Genomic DNA, 19,495 nt, shown 5'->3' with positions numbered 1-19,495 from the left:
ATTGAGTATTTTTTCAGAGGCTTTTTTGCTGCCCGTATATCATCTTCACATATATCCACTGCTACCGTCTAGTTCAAGGTACTATTGTCTTCAGCTGTGTTATTGCAACAGTCTCTTAATCAGGGCTCCTGGCTTCTCCCCATTTAATCCCTTCACATCATAAGGGCCAGAGAAATTCTGTTAGACCTATGTCAGATCTTGTCACCCTTCTGAAGCCATCTAGTGGTTCCTACCTCAGTAACAGTCAAAGGCAAAGTCAAGGTGCCTTTGCTGTTACTGAGTCAAAGGTACCTTGACTCTACAAGGTGCTAAACAGCCTGCCTCCACAGCCACTTCAGAGCCTTTGGATTTGCTCTTCTCTTCACCTGGGTTCTCCGGGATATCCTGTGTATCACAAGAATAACACCTTCAAGTCATCGCTGAAATCATCTCTGTGAGCCCTTTCCTGACTACCTTGTTTTACATTGTAAACCAGTTTCCAAGTATTCCTGCCCGCTTTCTGCTTTATTTTACTCCATATCTAACTCATTAGTTTATTATCATCTTTCTTTATCACAACATTAGCTTCATGAAGCTATGTCCTCTTTAGTTCATACTCAACATATTTGCAAAAACAAAATGTGAATTGAATTGCATTGCTCTTCCATTCAGCAGTTTGGAATGGCTTCCCATTTGCGTTTAGGAACACAAATCCAAACTCCTTTCTACAGTTTGCAAGGTCCTGCATAATCTCCCCACTGCCTGTCTTTCCACCCTCTTCCCATCCACTCTTCCTCTGTCCATTCACTGGAGCCTCAGTGGTTTTCTTTTAGCTTCTCAGACGTGCCACTGCCTTTGGGCAAACATCCTTTGTATGTGTTCTTTCCCACTCTTCCTTTGCCTAACTAGCTCTTTTTCTTTTGGTTTCCAATTCACTGTCTCTACTTCACTGGCTACTGATGTATATTCTGTTATTTTCTCATAGCACCTTGGTCCCTTCCTTCATGGAGCTTATTACAAGCTTTTTATTATTTTATTGTCCATTTACTTTTAAACAATCAGTTTCTTCCATTAAAATGTAAGTTGTTTGAGGACAGAGACTTCTACTTGTCTTATTCTCTTTGTTACTCCTGTGCTCTGGTGCCCCAACTGCAATTAGGGTCACAGAAAGTGGATGGATTGATGGGGGAATAGATGGCCAAGAGACCGCCTCAAGTAAATTTCTCATTTTACTATCCACTACCTGATGAACCTGAACAAGTCACTAAAAATGTGCAAGCTTCAGTTTTCCTCTTTATAAAATGAGGATAGATACACTTCTTACTTTACAGGATTTTGCAAAACTTGAGGTCATCTGTGTTAACCTCATAGTACAACACATAGCATATAGTAATTGCTCAATACACATTAATACTTATTAGTTTTGCTAATATTGTGATTCTTACCTTTCCACCCTCATCTCTCTCCCATCTGTGTCCCATTTTATCAAGTTCCTTTCCAGAATCTTGATGATCACTGATTATGAGACTGCTAGTATCAGCTGACCAGTACATAGCACTGGAGCCATTGCCTAAGCTTAAGTTAATCTGACTTCAGAACCCACTGTCATTTGCCTTATCGTTTATCATACAGGTCTCATCGTAAGTTCTTATGGAGCTTAAAATTCAATGAAAACCCCTCAAGGCACGTATCTGCTGACCTACAACTGGGCAGTGAACATAGACATTTGCATTTACCTGTCTGAAACTTGGTCATTTTTGTTTGGGCCTGTTGCTTGTCTGAGCTCTCTTGGATCCTCTTTTCAACATGTTGCCGTAATAAATCATTCCTCTCAGGTTTATGTCACAGACACATTCAATCAGCATATGGGTGGCATCCTCATTAAAGTCAGTGGTCAAAATAGTATTGCACAGAGAGCATCACAGAGTCTATGACCTGTAGCTTCTTTATAACTTGATATTTGCTGTTCTGTCTCTATATGATTTGTTTTAATAGATGTTCAAGAACCAGATTATGCTTGTTTTTCCGTTTACGAACCAGACCATTGCCACCTTCAAAATAATTCTAGTCAAATCAAAAACACATATTTTTATACCTGCTGTGTATAAGCAGTGTGCTTAGATACCAATGAACCATGTGACAGAAGCTTGCATTGATGGCAGGTAGTGAAGAAATTGGGCATGGATGGCTAAGAAATCAAAGTGCCTTTGTAAACATGGAGCAGATTTGTAGTTTGGCAGAATATAAACCCATGTTGGGAAACTCCCAATGGGAGGGCAAAATTGAAATGGGTCTGCCTGAAATTCCATTTTGTTCATCTAAATAACCTGGATAAGTGGGCTAAATTGGCAATTTGAGGAATTAGAGTCTTTAAAATCATTTTTTGAGATTTCTTCTACTCATTCTATTGACTTACTTTCCATTTTAAAGAGTTTTGTCCTAATCATTACCCTATATCTCTCTGTTCTATGCCTATTTTATTTTTCTTTATGAAAATGGTTGAAAGCAAGAATTATGCTAGTTTTCTAATTACCATAGCACATAAATTCAGCAATATATATGAAAGTTTTCTAAACTATGAAAAGCTGTGTACATACACAGGAATAGAATAGATGGTCAATAAATGGAAGAGACGAGTTGACTCCTTTGTATGTGGACGTTGTTAATTTAAAAGAACACACTTAAAATATTAACTAAAAAATCTACTTCACATTTTAGTGCTGCTTGCTAAAATTAGTTAGAAAATATAGGTTATTTTTGAGTTAAAACTAAGTTCAATAATTTTTAAGTTCCTCAAATAGAATTTTACAGAAATATTTACATAACCCACAGCTAAAGTGAGTTTTCTAAAAACTCCCCATAAGGTGAGATCACGTACACCATGTCTCAGTACAGAAGGATTTTTTTTTTCAATCAGTTATGTCTCTATAAATAAACCTAGTTTTGTTGTTAAAATTGCTGTTTCCTCTTCACATAAGAACATCTCATTAATTTCGGTGAAAACCTTCCAATAAAATAAGGTTAAATTGTCCAGTTTTCCAGTGGAAGAGGAATTATTTTGTGTCACCAACAAGCAGAGTAACAGCCTAAAGGTAAGTTGAATGCAGACATGCTGTTTAGGTGGTCGGAATATTTTGAATCCAAGCATAAATGTTAGGTAAGAGCCTATAGGTGTGAATGCTTTAGGTATGTTTTTAGTCATACTTTACCTCTCCTACTTTCTTTAGGATTTGAGAGCCAGAACGTTGATATTGATGTTCTCTGTAATTAGGCACACAAGGAGTAACAGAAACTGGGTAGGTAGGTAGATAGAAAGAGAGGTGACCTCAGCTAGAGCCAGTGTGTGTGTGTAGCCAAGAAGAGGACTCTGTTCCATGGTCTGAACTATTAAGTGATTCAGACTACAAAAATAAGACTCTTCTCAGTTGTTTGGAGTTCATTTAGTGAAAAATTAAAGTACAGTTTCCTACAAAACAAAATCATTTAGTTTAACTGGAAGGCTGGGAGATCTTTAATGGGTACCATAAATGTTTGAGATTTTCTTGGTTTGAGAGAAAATAAACATTTTCTTTTGTCCTAGCACCTGTAGCAAACAGTAATATCGACACAAATCAAACCTAAGAAAATGCATTTTTTTCTCTAAGAAATAATATGTATGGCTTTAAGATGCTGCTTAAAAAAAAGAGTAAGTCTTAAATGTGTTCTAGTTGTCAGAGATTGGCAGAACTCGTACGGGGATAAAAGAGCAAAGCGAAAAAGTTCTTGTTGATTAAGTTGTCTGAGGAGAAACAGGATATGTTTACTTTATTGCATTTGAAAGTTAATTATTGCCAATGGAAGCTTATTTATGCTTGTAACCAAGTTAGCGTTGTGGTTTGGCATTATTCCACATTTGAAGGGAAATGGGGTATCAGCGGAGAGTCTGGAGGTTGAGTTCTAGGACAGCTGAGTGGGCTTAGTGAGTGGTTTAATTTCACTGGAGTCCCACGTTCTCACCTGTGAAGTGACGGGATAGATTAAAATGGTGACCAAGTATCATGTGTCCCTAACTGCATGTTTTTTTCCTAAAGGCCTATTTTGTTTTTTATGAAACAAACAAAATATTTTATGTTCACAGGGGAGTTTACTCCCAAATGTTTTGCAACCATTTAGATAGGAGTACACTTTAGCAAAAAATATAACCAGCATGGTATTTAAGAAACAGGAATTGTATTTGCTAAATAAAAACTGTACGTTGAAGTCTTAAAAGTTAAGTACAAAATAACCCCGAAGCTTCCTTGTGTATTCCCTTTAGCAATCAGAATATTTGATTATCCTCCAGGCAGTTTCTGTAAAGGTAACATTTAGTATAAGAGTCTTAATTTGTGGTAGTAGAAAAGTAATAAAAATGTGTGCACCATCTAAGAGACAAAATAGTTTTGCCAAAAATTACTTTGATGCTGGTTAAAAATAAATGGGCCAATTTCTTTTACACAATAATTTTTAGTAGCTGATGCCATATCTGAGAAACTATGTTTACTATAGTAATACTAGCAGAGTAATTATCTGGCTTTTGTTGGAAATTGTGACTTTGTTGTTGTCAATACTTTTCTGTCTACACTAAAAATTTTTTGACTTTGAAAAGTATGCCTGCATATATGCTGGTTTTCCTGTAATTTTAGTATCTGAGAAATATTACATATGAAGCATATGGAGAAGTATAGAAAATTATTGAAATTTCCTATTGAAATGACCTTTAGGCTGCTATTCATTTAAGGTAATAGTGCCCATTTTGACCAAACCTTTTCAAAAACTATTTAATTTAGGATTATGAATGGTATCCTTGTTGTTTTTTAAGTATTTTTAACCTCATAATAAGAACTTGTGAGCATCGTAAATACATTGAATAATGAAAATGATATTTTCTAAACTTGAAGTCAATTATAAATTTATTGTTTTTAAATTGACATATGAAGTTTTCTTAAGGAAAAATCAGTTTATAACTTTAGGAATAGCAATATTTTCAGTTCATTTAAATTTATTTTTTTTTATAGATAGTGAAAGCATCTTTATCTTACTTGAAAGTGCCTGCCATTCTCTTGTTTATTGAAATTGCTTTGGTGCGGTTTTTGTATTTAATCTTTCCTTTTACTTGTGTGTAGCCATATTTCTACACATAGGGAATGCTGCAGGAGCTACGGCACTGTAAGTAGTAGTGGCAATGTGACCAAGGTTTTTAAGTCTTATATTTCAGTATAATTTCAATTCAATTATGCCATTGAGTAATAGCTTTCATATTTAGACATAAATGAATGTAATTAGCCAAAAGTATAACAATATAATGTGAAAATGATGATTAGACTTCACTTAATATGAATCCCGAAGCCCTAATATTAATACTTAGAAGATAATTTTCTGCTATAAATTTTTATGAAAACTAAGTAAGAGTATTATAATAATATCTGTTATTTGCTGTAGTCCAGATGAAGAGGAAATGATGTAACTCAGATGTATCATTGGACTTGCACTTGTTTTTTTATCAAAATGATAATCAATTAATATTGTAAAGTTATGAAAGAAAAGAAAGTGAAGCGATGAGGGAGCTAGCTTGGATATTATTCATATATAGTGTGTATGTGTGTGCGCATGTATGTATGTGTAGATATACATATAAAATTATCTGGCCATCTGGATTTTATATATATCTATATTATATTCATTTATGTCTATTTATATATATGATGTCTGGCACATAGCAGGCACATAGTATGTGCTCAAAAATATTTATTGTGTTGAATTGAGAGCTTGGGAAGGAATAGTTTAAGGGAATAAATTAACAGTTTGCTTTCCTAAACTGGAATTCTTTTATTATATTTAGTTTTGCTTTGGATGATTTTCTCAATTGGCAAAAAAACTATTTTCAAATGGTAATAAAAGTCAATAACTGTAGTGAATATTCCATTTTATTATGCTGTGATATGTTTTCCTGCATTGTGGGTAACTGTTTAAAGATTATTTTTCTTTGGTAATTCTTTTATTTACCAGCTTTTGTACTTACTAGGTTTTTCCTTTTTATTGGCCATTGGAAAGACTACTTTTTTTACATGGAGATGTCCCACCAGAAAAGATGTCTTCCTGTTTCTTTTTTTTTTTTTTTTTTTGCAGTTCATTTTGAAAGAAACAACTCCAGGTTTATTTTTCATTTGAATATAGCTAGTGTAGCAAGAAAAACCCTTTCAAAGTGCTTTCAAAAGGATTAGATCAGGGTTAGATATAATTTTTTTTTAAACATGAAGTAAATTTAGAGTTGCTATTTTAAAAAATTTTGCCAGTTTGTTAGCAAACACAGTCAAAGCCTCCTTTACACTGGTGACTCTTACCCCAGAAACTGTGGGGTGATCTTCACCAGCCACCCTCTTTCTGCTTTTCTGCCAAGGGGTCATGGATTGGTCTCAGGGAAGAATGGAGGGAGTCCCAGTTTCTTCCTGGCACTTTTGTTTACTAATGTCCCAAGGGCTATTATATTAAATGTATTATAAGTCAGCTTGAATATATTACATGTATTTAATATGTGCATCCACATATATTAATATAGTATGATATATATGTATATCTTAAAATACATGTACATATCTAAATATTTTATGTACATATACATCTATATAAAATTAGTCTTATATATTAACATTTTAATTGGAAAATGATTTATTCTTTCATTAAATTGGAATATCAAGAACATGGCTGACATAATTTCCTTCTAGAAAATAAGAAGCCGGCTTAGATGCAGTGGCTTATGCATGTAATCCCAACACTTTGGGAGGCCAAGGCAGGAGGATCTCTTGAGCCCAGGAGTTCAAGACCAGGCTGCACAATATGGCAAACCCCATCTCTACAAAAAATAAAAATATAAAAATTAGTTCAGTGTGGTGACATACATGTGTAGTCCCAGCTACTTGGGAGACTGAGGCACGAGAATCTCTTGAGCTGGGGAGGTTGAGGCTACAGTGAGCTGTGATCTCACCAGCCTGGGTGACAGTAAGACCCTATCTAAAAAAAAAAAGAAAAGAAAAGAAGTGCCAAACTGTTATATTTTGAGACTTTCTTTCTTTAAAAATCATAACATTTGGTGGTCATAGCATATTAAAGGATTCCCTTTGTATGTATACCAAGCAAAGGGATACAGGTCTACATTAGCCTTTTTAGTTACATTCTCTCCACAAACATTATAAGACCATCATGTCTAAATGTCCCAATATAGCATTTTATAGTATGTGAAGTAGAATAGATGCCATAGGATTACCAGCCTTACAAAACAAGGAACTGCCAAATATCCAAAATGTTTTCAGTTTATTAACTTTGTTTTTTTTTTTTTTTTTTTTTTTTTTGAGACAGAGTTTCGCTCTTGTTACCCAGGCTGGAGTGCAATGGCGCGATCTCGGCTCACCGCAACCTCCGCCTCCTGGGTTCAAGCAATTCTCCTGCCTCAGCCTCCCGAGTAGCTGGGACTACAGGCGTGCGCCACCATGCCCAGCTAATTTTTGTATTTTTAGTAGAGATGGGGTTTCACCATGTTGACCAGGATGGTCTCGATCTCTTGACCTCGTGATCCACCCACCTCGGCCTCCCAAAGTGCTGGGATTACAGGCGTGAGCCACCGCGCCCGGCTGGTTTATTAACTTTGTTAACATAGCTCTTGTGACAGAACTCTGAACAAAACATAGAAACATTCTCTTGGATGATAGTTCTTTTAGGTGGATTTATAAGTGATTGAGCACCGTTCCTGGGATGTTTTTCCTGCAGATACGGTAAAGGTTGTAATCCTCCAATCGTCAGGTACTAAAACCAGTCAACTCCCAGCCGAGTGAAGTAGAAGAGCGTGTTAGGAAGCTGCTTTCCAAATCTTTACAGTGATATCAGACCCTTGATATTTGTAGGGACAAGTCTAATAACTTCACGAGTGAAGGCAAAAACAATGAATTTCTCCTAGTAAGTGTAGTAAGGTATAACTGACCCCTTCAACCTCTAGAATGTTTATAACTATAGAATAAAAATTATTTGTGAAGCCAGTGAAATAAATCCTACTGCTGAAATAAACTCAGTGTACTTCATCCTAGTGGAATCACATTTCAAGAGAGGTTATGTTCTAAATTCAGCTTAAAAGGTTAAATATTGCATGTGATCAAAATTACTTTTAAAAATCTCATAAATTCCTCATAATTTAATAGTCTACATGGATTTGTCTACATGGATTTTATATGCATTCAGAGCCATATATTCTGCCACATTGGAGACATTCATACTCTATCTCAAAGATTTTAACCCATATCATTTTATTTCCATGATTTTCATGCTTGTGTTTGGCAGCGTTTGTGCTTTTGTATGAAAAACATACCCATTTCTTAGATGAAATTACCAGCACGTAGTGTTGTGGGATGGTCAAACTATGAAAGGTACCCATGTACTGTGACTGACCAAGGGCTCAGTGGATTCATGTCTCACACTTCACGCTTACTACAGGGCATTCATTCATTGAGTTGAATGATGGGTGGAGTCATCCATACCTCTTCATTTATCTCTTTTTGTTGCATGTGGCAACTTAATGTTTCTTTTGCAGTAACAGTGACTATGAACCATCTGATTTTATGATCATGATGTTTGAAGACAGGCATGAAATGTACCAAATAGCAGGGTGATAGGAGATTGCATCCCTTGAGGGCCATTGATATCAGACTCAAGAGCAGAAACAGGGGACCTTAAAAGTAAGAAACGAAAGATACAGCCTGGGCCATAGGTGGGTGTGCTTCTGAAGTGGTAGGTTCTTCAACATTGTGGTTGATGGCTGTCTTTTACAGTCAGCTCTTGATACGTTTTTCTGGTATTGAACCAATGCAAAACTTATTCTCAGACCATTTTAAAGCTCCATACCCATTGACAGATGATAACTGGTGTGGTCAACAATTAGGAGATTTATATATTTGACTCCATTATTTTAAGACTTTTCTATTTATTTCAACATTGTCTTCTTTCACTTTATCTCTTTTTACTCACAATTTTGGGTTGTCTTTATCCATTTCAATCTGTGATCTGACTCTACTTCTCCCAGTTACTCTTGGCGATATTCACAATACCTTAACAACTCTTTTGCCATGCATCATTTGAAAAAATTATCACCTCTCTTTTATGGCTCTTCAACAATCACATCTTATTTCAGATGTTTTCCTCATTCAGGACTCTCTTAATGTTCCTCTACACTTTTTATGTCTGCTCCTAGCATCAGCAGACATAAAACGTCAAGATCTCTATGTATGTAAATATGTCAACATACAATACCTTGAACATTGTTAATATTTTACTCATTTAGAACACTGAAAAAGCACAATAGGATTAGGGGCAAAAAAGGCCCCATAATTTTATTAAGAAAAAAACTGCAGATGTAATGAATGGCCTGATATTTTGTCTGTGATGATCAGAAACTTACATTCATGAGAGTGCAAAGCCGGTTTTTTTGTTCACCTTTAGCAAACATAAGGTCTTTATTAGACTAGTCCAAAAAAGTAGAGCTATCGCCTGAATTAATTTTTGTAAACTAACCACAGAGTTGCAGTGATTCTTTTCCCACTGAATCTCTGGCATGACAGAACAGTGGTGTAAACTTGGCTTAGTCAAAAAGTCTGCTGTATTATCACAATGTAATACAGTCAGCTTTATATCAGATGCCTTAAATTCTCCTCTTCTTTAGACACATACTTTTAGAAAGGCACTTCTTTCCTGCCATAGTTCCATCTCATCTGTTTTGAACACTTGTTTTGGCTGAGAGCTACTTTAGCTCTGAGGAAGTGCTTCTGAATTTAAGTGATCAGTTGATGCCACTTCTGTTAACATTATGCAAAGAAAAAATGAAGTTTCTTAAAATTCCTTCAAGAATATCTGCTTAGAGTAAGGATTGATTAAATAGCCACATAGGAAGCAATTGGAAAACTGAAAAGTTGCACAAAAATGTTACGTATTTTATTGGTAAGCCTGAAAGGTTAAGTTGCACATTAATTCTTAGGCTGGTGTGGAGTTCATCATGTTGTAAAAGGTGTAGACGGTGGGACCTGAGGCTAAACAAATCCAAGCCCCAGGATATGCTTCTTTAGACTGAACCATGCCCAAGGCTTTGCAAATTGAGATCCTTGTGTTTGGTAGCATGATATTTGATACAGGTCATCTGGGTTATATCTTCTCCTGTTGTGTCTGTGCTGTTTGTGTTTTCCATCTATGTCAAACTGTAGGCCAAGAGGTTTTAGAAAGCGGACTGTATCATTTCCTCTTTATTTTCTGTTATATCTGGGTTTGTTTAGTGAGACAATATGGTGTAGTGGAAAGATTATAGGACTTGAAATCAGACTAACTCCGTTTTGAATCTCAGCTCTGCCACTGTATAATCTTATGTAAGTTACTTAACATCTGTCAGCTTCAGTTTTCTCATCTGTAAAACAGGAATAGGATACTTATTTTTATATGGTTGTCATGAATACAAAATGGAATTTTAAAATATAAAATGCTAAGACAGTGCCTGGCACACGGTAAGCACTAAAAATGGTAGCTGGTATCAGTGTTACTATTAGGTCCACAGTAAAAGCATTAAGTCAATGTTATGTGCAATCAACAGTGGTAACCATGAACAGGGTTTCTAGAATGGTGTCAGCAACCTTCTTCTGCTTAGTGAAGAGAACAATCATTTTTTGACTGTTTCTAAAATGGGTTACTACTTATAATATCCTTTTGTTCACATAGGCTGGTTCCCTGAGTGTCTAGCTTGGAGAGTGAGTCTTAGAAATAAATTTTGCTATATTCTAGACCAGTGCTATGCCAAAAAATTTTCTGTGTTGATGAAAATATTTTATACCTGCACTTTCCAATGTGGTAGCCATGGAATCACCATGTGGTTAACAAGCACTTATACTGTGATTAATGCAAGTGAGGACCTACATTCTTTATTTTAATTAGCTTAAATTTGAATAGCCAAAGGTAGCTACTGCAGATGTAGATGAAAATTTAGTAATGATTTGATGAAATCAACCTTAACATCTATAAATTAATAAAAGTATGCACTGGTGAACACTAAATTTCCAATGAGTACATTTTTTTTTACACATACAGAACTTTATAGAAATGATTATTTTCTCCCAAGTGATAGATTATGTTTCAATTTTCAGTATTATGTACTACCTTACTTTTGGAAATGTATTTCTTTGAATTCATCCATTGGTTTCTGAGTGATAAATTCACATTGTCAAAATTTGTCAGCCTTAAATCCACCAGTTCCTTCTTTTAACTTGTGAGGATTTTTGGATCTAGTCTTCTTACTATTCTGTAATTTTTTTTTCACTCCATTCTCATTTTCTCTTACATAAACAAGTCACTCTATATTAAAGATGGTGAAATAATTTTAAGTCACATAATATTTAGTTTCAGGAATAAATCACTACCATTGAGTTATTATAGTTTATGTATGCTTCTTTTTCTTTCCAGGCAAAGTTATTCTTTTGGATTAAGATGATATATAATTTTTCAAATAGGTTTTACATTTATTTCTTTGGATATTTTTTCTTAGGAAATCAGGAAAAATGTATGGTAGAATTACTCTTAATGAAACTTTTTATTTGGTTCCACTTAATTTATGTAAAAAATATTTTAATTATTTGGAGTACAGAATGCTTTTCAAATTGTAGGATTGTGAAATCAATTTTATAGATTGAAGCAAGAAATTTTTTTTAAAGAAGTGGAATTGGCCAGGCATGGTGGTGCTGATGCTATCATCCCAACATTTTGAGAGGTTAAGGTGGGAGGATTGCTTGAACTCAGGAATTTGAGAACAGCCTGAGCCATATAGTGAGACTTTGTCTCTACTCACAATTAAAAAAAATTATCTGGGTATGGTGACACATGGCTGTAGTCCCAGCTATTTGGAAGCCTGAGGTGGGAGGATCACTTGAGCCCAGGAGGTCAAGGATGCAATGAACTGTGATCACACCACTGCACTCCAGTCTGGGTGCCAGAGTGTCTCAAATAAATGAGATAAGATAGATAAGATAAGATAAATAGAATAAACTGAGAATAGGAAATGCCAGAGCAGATCACATAACTCTCACATAGTAAGAGTTAATACTGTTTCATGCAATGCTTCTTACCTTTATATATGTGTCTGTCTCTGATTGATTTAAAATGGAATTTTTACTATGGATCTTGGCCCAAAAAATGTTTGAAAGCAATGCATAATTTCTCGTATGGTGCGGTGGCGGCAGTGAAGTAAGAAGATCTGGTTCAAGGCTTGGGTGTACTACTTTAGACAATTTTCAACGTCTTTGACCCAAAATTTCTGATATGTATAAACAGAGATACCTGCCCTGTATATTTCATGCAGTTGTTTCAAAGATCAAATAAAATTCTAAGGTGGTATAGTTGTTAACACTCCTTATTCCCTTCAAGTCAATAATTTTATATTGACAAAACTTAGTGGCTTGCACTAACAACAGTTTTATATTGGCAAAACTCAGTGGCTTGCACTAACGACCATGTATATTTATATTTATGAGTCTGCAGGTCAAGTAAGATTTGGCTGATATGTGCTCTATTTGACTAGATGTTTCTGCTTCACGTTGTGGGTTCTGTGTTTTCTAGGCTATGATTGGGGCTTGGTTCTGATCTCCGTGTATTCTTTCTGCATTCTAGGCTGAAGGGACAGTGGCGACCCAGTGCATACTCTTCTTATGGAGAATTGCCAGAATGTGACATAAACATATTTATGATTTTTGCTTACATTATAGCCATGCAAATTCCACTGGCCAAATGAAATCATATGGCTAAGCTCAAAGTCACTAGGAGACATAATGTATTCTCAGGGAGGGGAGATGGGAGTGAATATTTGCTGAACAACAAATGTGACTAAACTGGCCAGGCACGGTGGCTCATGTCTGTAATCCCAGCACTTTGGGAGGCTGAGGTGGGCGGATCACGAGGTCAAGAGATCGAGACCATCCTGGCCAATGTGGTGAAGCCCCATCTCTACTAAAAAATACAAAAATTAGCTGGGCGTGGTGGCATGCGCCTATAGTCCCAGCTACTCAGGAGACTGAGGCAGGAGAATTGCTTGAACCCAGTAGGCGGAGATTGCAGTGAGCCAAGATTGTGCCACTGCACTCCAGCCTGGCTCCTGGTGATAGAGCGAGACTGTCTCAAAAAAAAAAAGAAAATGACTAAACTATCATATTACCCCAAAAGTATTAAACCCACACTTTTGTTAACTGCCTCATTCTTAAATATAAAAGGATAACCAAGTATTATCCTGTATTTGAGGCAAACATACAACATAATAGAGAGTCTAAATCAGACAAACAAACAAGAAAGGAGCCTGGAGAAAACTGAGGCAATATATAATAAGCAAAGGAGAATATTTGAAATACTGTATATTCTAATAGAGAAATAAGATACTACATTCATAGGATAAAATTAGCATGCTATGAAGAGAAGTGTCAATAGAGACAAGAAATAGCTCATAGAAATAAAAATTATGGTAGAAAATTTTCTCAACGTTCAAAAGGAGGTTTCATCAGTTAGATCTTCCAGAAGTTAGAATCAGACGACAGAGATGGAAAATATAAGAAAATGAGATAATCAATCCAGCAACTAATGTCCTGGAGTTCCAGGAAGAGGAAATATTAAAGTATATGGCATCAAAATACTTTAAAATAGTAGTAGAAGAAAACATCCTCAAAAAAAAAAAAAAAAGCCTTCAGATTGAAAAGGGCTCACTGAAAACTCCACACAACGAAAAACAGCTGCATTCCAAGAATGAGCATTGTAAAGTTTCAAAATGACGAGGAAAAAGAGATGACTGTAAAAGTTTCCAGCAAGACAAAAAAAGGTAAATCATAGACCAAGTACTAAAAATCAGAGTGACATAAGGCTTTTCAGTTGTACTATTAGGATCCTGAAGACAGTGGAATAGTCCTTAAAAATCCTGAATGAAAACTAATTTCAAAATAGAGTTTTATACCCAGCAAAACAATCATGTGTATGCATACAATAGTAATGTTTTCAGGCATACAAATACTTGAAACATATTTTTCATGTAACTTCCCTTATGAAAGCTACCTGGAGATTGTACTTCAACCAAAAAAGGAAATAAATTGAGAAACATGGTAACTTATGACCCAGAAAACAGAGAACTATAAAAGAACACGGCGAAGGCTTAACACAATATAGAGATCAACCAGGCCATACATAAGATGCCAAGAAGCATATGTCCAGGAAAAATTTTTTAAAAGAGCTTATACTTTATCTAATAGGTGATTTGAAAAGATATTATTGATGGTTGTTTAACAGATATGTTTGAATATTTGGAGGAAAATGTCAGTTACCTAGAAAAACAAACTATTAAAAACCTAGCAATTTTAGAAATAATAAAATTATACATAAGACAATTAATTTTTTTTTAAGATCACTCACCAGGCTGGAGTGCAGCAGAGTGATCCCAGCTCACCACAACCTCCCGGGTTCAAGCAATTATCCTGTCTCAGCCTCCTGAGCAGCTGGGAATACAAGTGTGTGCCACCACACCCAACTGTTTTGTTTGTTTGTTTGTATTTTTAGTAGAGACAGGGTTTCGCCATGTTGGCCAGGATGGTCTTGATCTCTTGACCTCATGATCTGCCTGCCTTGGCCTCCCAAAGTGCAGGGATTACAGACATGAGCCACTGTGCCTGGCCCAAAATTAGTTTAGACAAGATAACGCTTGACTCAGTAGTGAGCAAATTTGTCATAATCATTATAATGTAAGTGAACTAGTAACTAATAATTTGACCAAAATTGTTATATGGGAGCATGAGGTGGGTATGTAGGGTGGGTGGTTTGAGACCTAAATTGTCACCCTTCTTCACATAAGAAAGGTCTAATGTTGAAAACTTAACAAATAGCAGTGTAAGTTTGTTTTTTAAAAATACGAAGATAAACATTGGAAGAGCTGATGGTGTGTGCCACTGAAGATTAAGTTTGAAATGCGTGAGGTAGGGCATGGGCACTCCTCTTCCTTGTTACTGGCCATTTAGTACTCTTTGACTTAAATTGGGTGCATTACTTAGATAGGCAAATTTAATCAACAATAAAAATAAAGTTACATATGCCCATGATTAAGAAAAAAACTTCCTACAGTGTGGAGGGATATATATGAACAGTATCAAGTCTCTCCTTTTCCAAATTCGATCCCCAGTACTGTTTTCTTTTAACAGTTTTTTTTTTTTTTTTTGAGACGGAGCTTCGCTCTTGTTACCCAGGCTGGAGTGCAATGGCGCGATCTCGGCTCACCGCAACCTCTGCCTCCTGGGTTCAGGCAATTCTCCTGCCTCAGCCTCCTGACTAGCTGGAATTACAAGCACGCGCCACCATGCCCAGCTAATTTTTTGTATTTTTAGTAGAGATGGGGTTTCACCATGTTGGCCAGGATGGTCTCGATCTCTTGACCTCGTGATCCATCCGCCTCGGCCTCCCAAAGTGCTAGGATTACAGGCGTGAGCCACTGCGCCCAGCCCAGTTTTTACATTTAGTTGTTCTGGTGGTTATATTCATGACTTGAAAGATACCTTTTGATGAGGTGTAAAGCAGTCTGGACCTGCCTTTGCCCAGTTAGCCAAAAGATGGCCATATCAAACTGCACTGTAGATAGACATGCAGGTTAATAGTGTGCTTTGAGAGTAATGTACAACTGGCCTATGGCTGTGGTTGGTCTTTCATCCCCAAGCCACTATATACAGCCAGGGAAGCAGCCTGACCTAGTTGGGTGAGGCAAAGGGTTATCCTGCCAGTGGGAGCATGGCATTTCTGGCAAGATACTTCTCTTCTAACTGTTGGACTTGCTGCCATGGCAGATTTTCCTGACTCAGGGAGTAAGTGTTGAGCCCTGGTCCAGCTGGTTAGATTATTTGTTGATTTTGATTATCTGCACCAATAAGCTCTTTTGCTGGCATGGATGATCAGAAGCAGGCAGTAATTTTCCATCTTCCTAACAAAAATACATTTCACATTTTGAAATTACAATAGAAGAAGTTTTATTCAGTTTTCACCAAAATACTGCTTTATTGGGGAGGGGGAAATGTTATGATTTAAATTGAGAACTCATTAAGGATAGTCACGTATTCTTAGGTGGGCCATTTTTTCTTATCACTTTGCTATTCTTGAAAGATGGAGGGAAAAATAAATAATAATGATCATTGCCGTCTTTTATTCAGCTTTTACTATGCGTGAGGCACTCTGCTAAGTATTCCTAGCCTAATTTAATCTTCACAACAGTTTTAAGAGCTTCTTATTCCTCTGATTTTAGAAGGAAGAAACTGTTTAATAGTCCAGTGACTTGTCCAAGGTCACATAAAAGTGCCAGAGCTGTGTCTGGAGCCCTGGTTTGTGTTGGCCGTTGGACCCATGTTCTTTACCTCTGTGTTTGGCCTGGCTTTCAACACAACCCTTGACTTTTTGTTACATGAGCAAAAGAAAGAAGCTAATTTATACTTAAAACCTAATTACCAGTGTAAGGTACATATGTTGTTATTGTTGCTTGGTGCTTATAAAAATTGTATCTTTTCTTTTTAAAAAAGTTGGAAATTTTATACGTTTTCTATTTCTGTCATTCTTTTGTATTCTCTCAATTCAGAATTTTGGAGTCATCTTTGATCTTCCGATTCCCCTCCTTTGATTTCCACAAAATCTCCATGTTCTCTTTATATTCCTGTGTTAAGTCCCTCCACTCCTCCTGTCTGGAATCCTGCAGTTATCTTTTCATGGTGTCCCTTCTGTCATTCTTTGCCACCTTAAATTGATTGTACACATTGATCCAGTTTTCTCAAGCTCAACTTCTGTCACATTGCCTACCTGTTTAAACCATTAATGTCGCCCCCTTATCTATAAGAAAAATAAAGTGTTATTATTCTATCATTCAAGACCTTTCATAACGTGATCTGAAGTATCATCACTCCAGAGTTTTTGTGCCCTTACTTCTTTCTCACTTTTCTTGTTCATGCTAATATATCCCTCATCTGGCTACGGAGGCATGAATTTTCTCTATAACTCAGTTGGTGTTTTTATATGCTTTGCATTTTGATAGTCTTCTTGTGTATGTATGTCTCATTTGCCCAGGTGAATTATTCACTCCTGAGTGTAGAGATGGGAACTCTGAGTTGATCATATTATTTAGTACAATTTCTTGCATACAGCACTGTGTAAAAAAATTAATGAATACATTTTTGAAGTTTTAAAGTTAACATATAATTCCAATTCTATAGTTCTTTCCTTTTGTTAATTTCATAAATCTTAGACAATAAAAATTTAATGATCTTTATTATTTTTATCTCTTTAATTGTATTGAATTATGAAATTGAAAATATGTTGGTCTGATTTTAATAACACAATATTTAAAGAAGTAAGTCAGCTTAACTTAGTATTCCAATTTGAAAGATAGAGAAAATCGACACTGAATGAAAATGTTATAATTATTACATAGTTTTTTTAGAAATAAACCAATCTATGAGAACTATAATAAGTGATTATATTGTTTGTTAATGTATGGTGTTGATGGAGATAAACTGAATAGTTATACTGTTATGAATTTAAAAATGTAAATGAATTATTCAATTTATCCTACATGATGTATTAAATGTAGTTGGAGGTTATTCAGAATATTGAATAAGGACATGAGGAAATTTAGAAATTTATTTAAATACTAAATTTAAATCCCTCTACTTAAACATGATTTTGTTTTCCAAAAGGAGGTTACATTTTTATGTATCAAAAATTTGCTCCTTGCTTTCTGCTGAATTGGAAAATGTTTCTGCCCTTTCTTCTTTTTTTCTTGTTTTAATAACCTAAATATTTTTAAGTGTTCATTTTTTATTTTCTTTGGCTTAATTTTACAGATGTTCTATTAATAAATATTTCTACTTTAGTATATAAATTATTTAAAATTGAATCCTATGTGAGTATTTTTGCTTTGAAATATATTGTATTTCAGTAAGATAAGGATAATTTCATCCTGAGACCAAAAAATAAACCTTCACAAATTTTATATATTCATATTTATTAGTCTTACAGTGTTCTTGTTGACTTTTTAAATTGCAAATTTAAATGGAAATATTATTTTAGCTCAGAAATCTCATACATTATCAATGCTTAAATTTCTCATGCTATTTTTTCCTGAATTTTTTTCCAAGTAATGTTGAACGTTATAATCATGCCATTTTTTACACCTCACATTTTTCTAAAATATCTCTTAAATTATTTATTTTAACGTTTAATTTGATTTTCAAAACACCCAAATGAAGCCATAATTTCATCTTTTAGAGTAAAAAGTACATATTTGATGTAAATCACTGCATGTGTCTGAATCTCACACAAAAATGTTATATTTTAAAGGTAGTGGCATTTTAAGTAAATATTACTTTTAAAAGAGAATGACTTTTAGAATGGTAGTACAATTATCCACTTTGAATACTCTCATTTAATCATTTCATTTTCAAAATTGGACTTTATTTTGCAATCCAAAAAAAGAGAAGACTAATGTGCATTTTTGGATGTGCTAATTCCCTTTGTCATAAAATGGAAGCTAGCCTAAATTTTCTAATAATTTTTTATCACATTGAAATTCATGGCAAAAAATAAAAATGAGCTAATTTTGAATTCAAGTGCATGTATTTTATATGGATGCTTTTTCCTTTTTCCTTTACCTAAGGAAATAGAGAAACTGAGAATAGAACTGAGTGAAAGCAAGCAGCATTTGGAACAGGAGCAGCAGAAGGCAGCCCGGGCCAGAGAGGAGTGCCTGAAACTAACAGAACTGCTGGGCGAATCCGAGCACCAACTGCACCTCACCAGGTACTCCCTAATCCCATTATGCACCATAGCACCGACTTCATTCCACTGATTTTTGCCACAGGCTTCCAAACAGTTGTTAGAGTTAGTCTTAGTCATTCAGTTCACACATAGCTTTCAGGCATATTAAGAAAAGTGGAGATGTGGTAAGCAAAACACCCAGACATGTGAATGATAAGTGTGGCAGGGAATTACTGATATATTACAAAACCTTTCATCTACAATGCTCAAATATTTAGGTGATTCTCTATCAATATAAGCAAAATGACATATTTCTCCTACCACCACTACTACCTCTTCTGCTAATTCTACGTCTAATAAAAATCTTGAACTGAAGGAGCTGAGGAATTTATTTAGGAAAATAATAAAATACTGTCAGTGGTGAAAGAGACAAAGTAAATAAATTGTAAGATGCAAATTGAAATGGAACTGATACAAAATAAGGAATCTGCATCCTAAGGAGGTGTAAAATTTCAAGATGAAATAGATTGGCACTGCTCGTGTTCGAATTATTATTACACAGGCTTTCACCATTGAGGCTTCAGCTTACTTCGCTTCCATCATGAGATTTTGTGATGTGATCATCATTGTCATCAACTTTAGTAAACATGTAGCTCAGCCCTAAATTACAGTAAGACTC

At 35.3% G+C, this 19,495-nt stretch overlaps 1 protein-coding gene across 10 annotated transcripts in view; it reads left to right on the top strand.

Moving 5' to 3' along the window:
- SDCCAG8 (SHH signaling and ciliogenesis regulator SDCCAG8) overlaps positions 1-19,495 on the top strand; it is a 249,716-nt gene that overhangs the window by 103,596 nt on the left and 126,625 nt on the right. For all 10 annotated transcript variants that reach the window (XM_032242401.1, XM_032242400.1, XM_032242406.1 and 7 more), the window contains one exon: positions 18,716-18,858. In XM_032242401.1, coding sequence (XP_032098292.1) covers positions 18,716-18,858 — 143 coding nt within the window. The remainder of the gene's footprint in view (positions 1-18,715; positions 18,859-19,495) is intronic.

This window comes from Sapajus apella, unplaced genomic scaffold (genome assembly GCF_009761245.1).
Source record: "Sapajus apella isolate SASKATOON/1434 unplaced genomic scaffold, GSC_monkey_1.0 scaffold49, whole genome shotgun sequence".
NCBI classification, from domain to species: Eukaryota; Metazoa; Chordata; class Mammalia; order Primates; family Cebidae; genus Sapajus; species Sapajus apella.
Note: the sequence above shows the minus strand (reverse complement) of the source record. Positions and strands in the feature narration are given on the sequence as shown.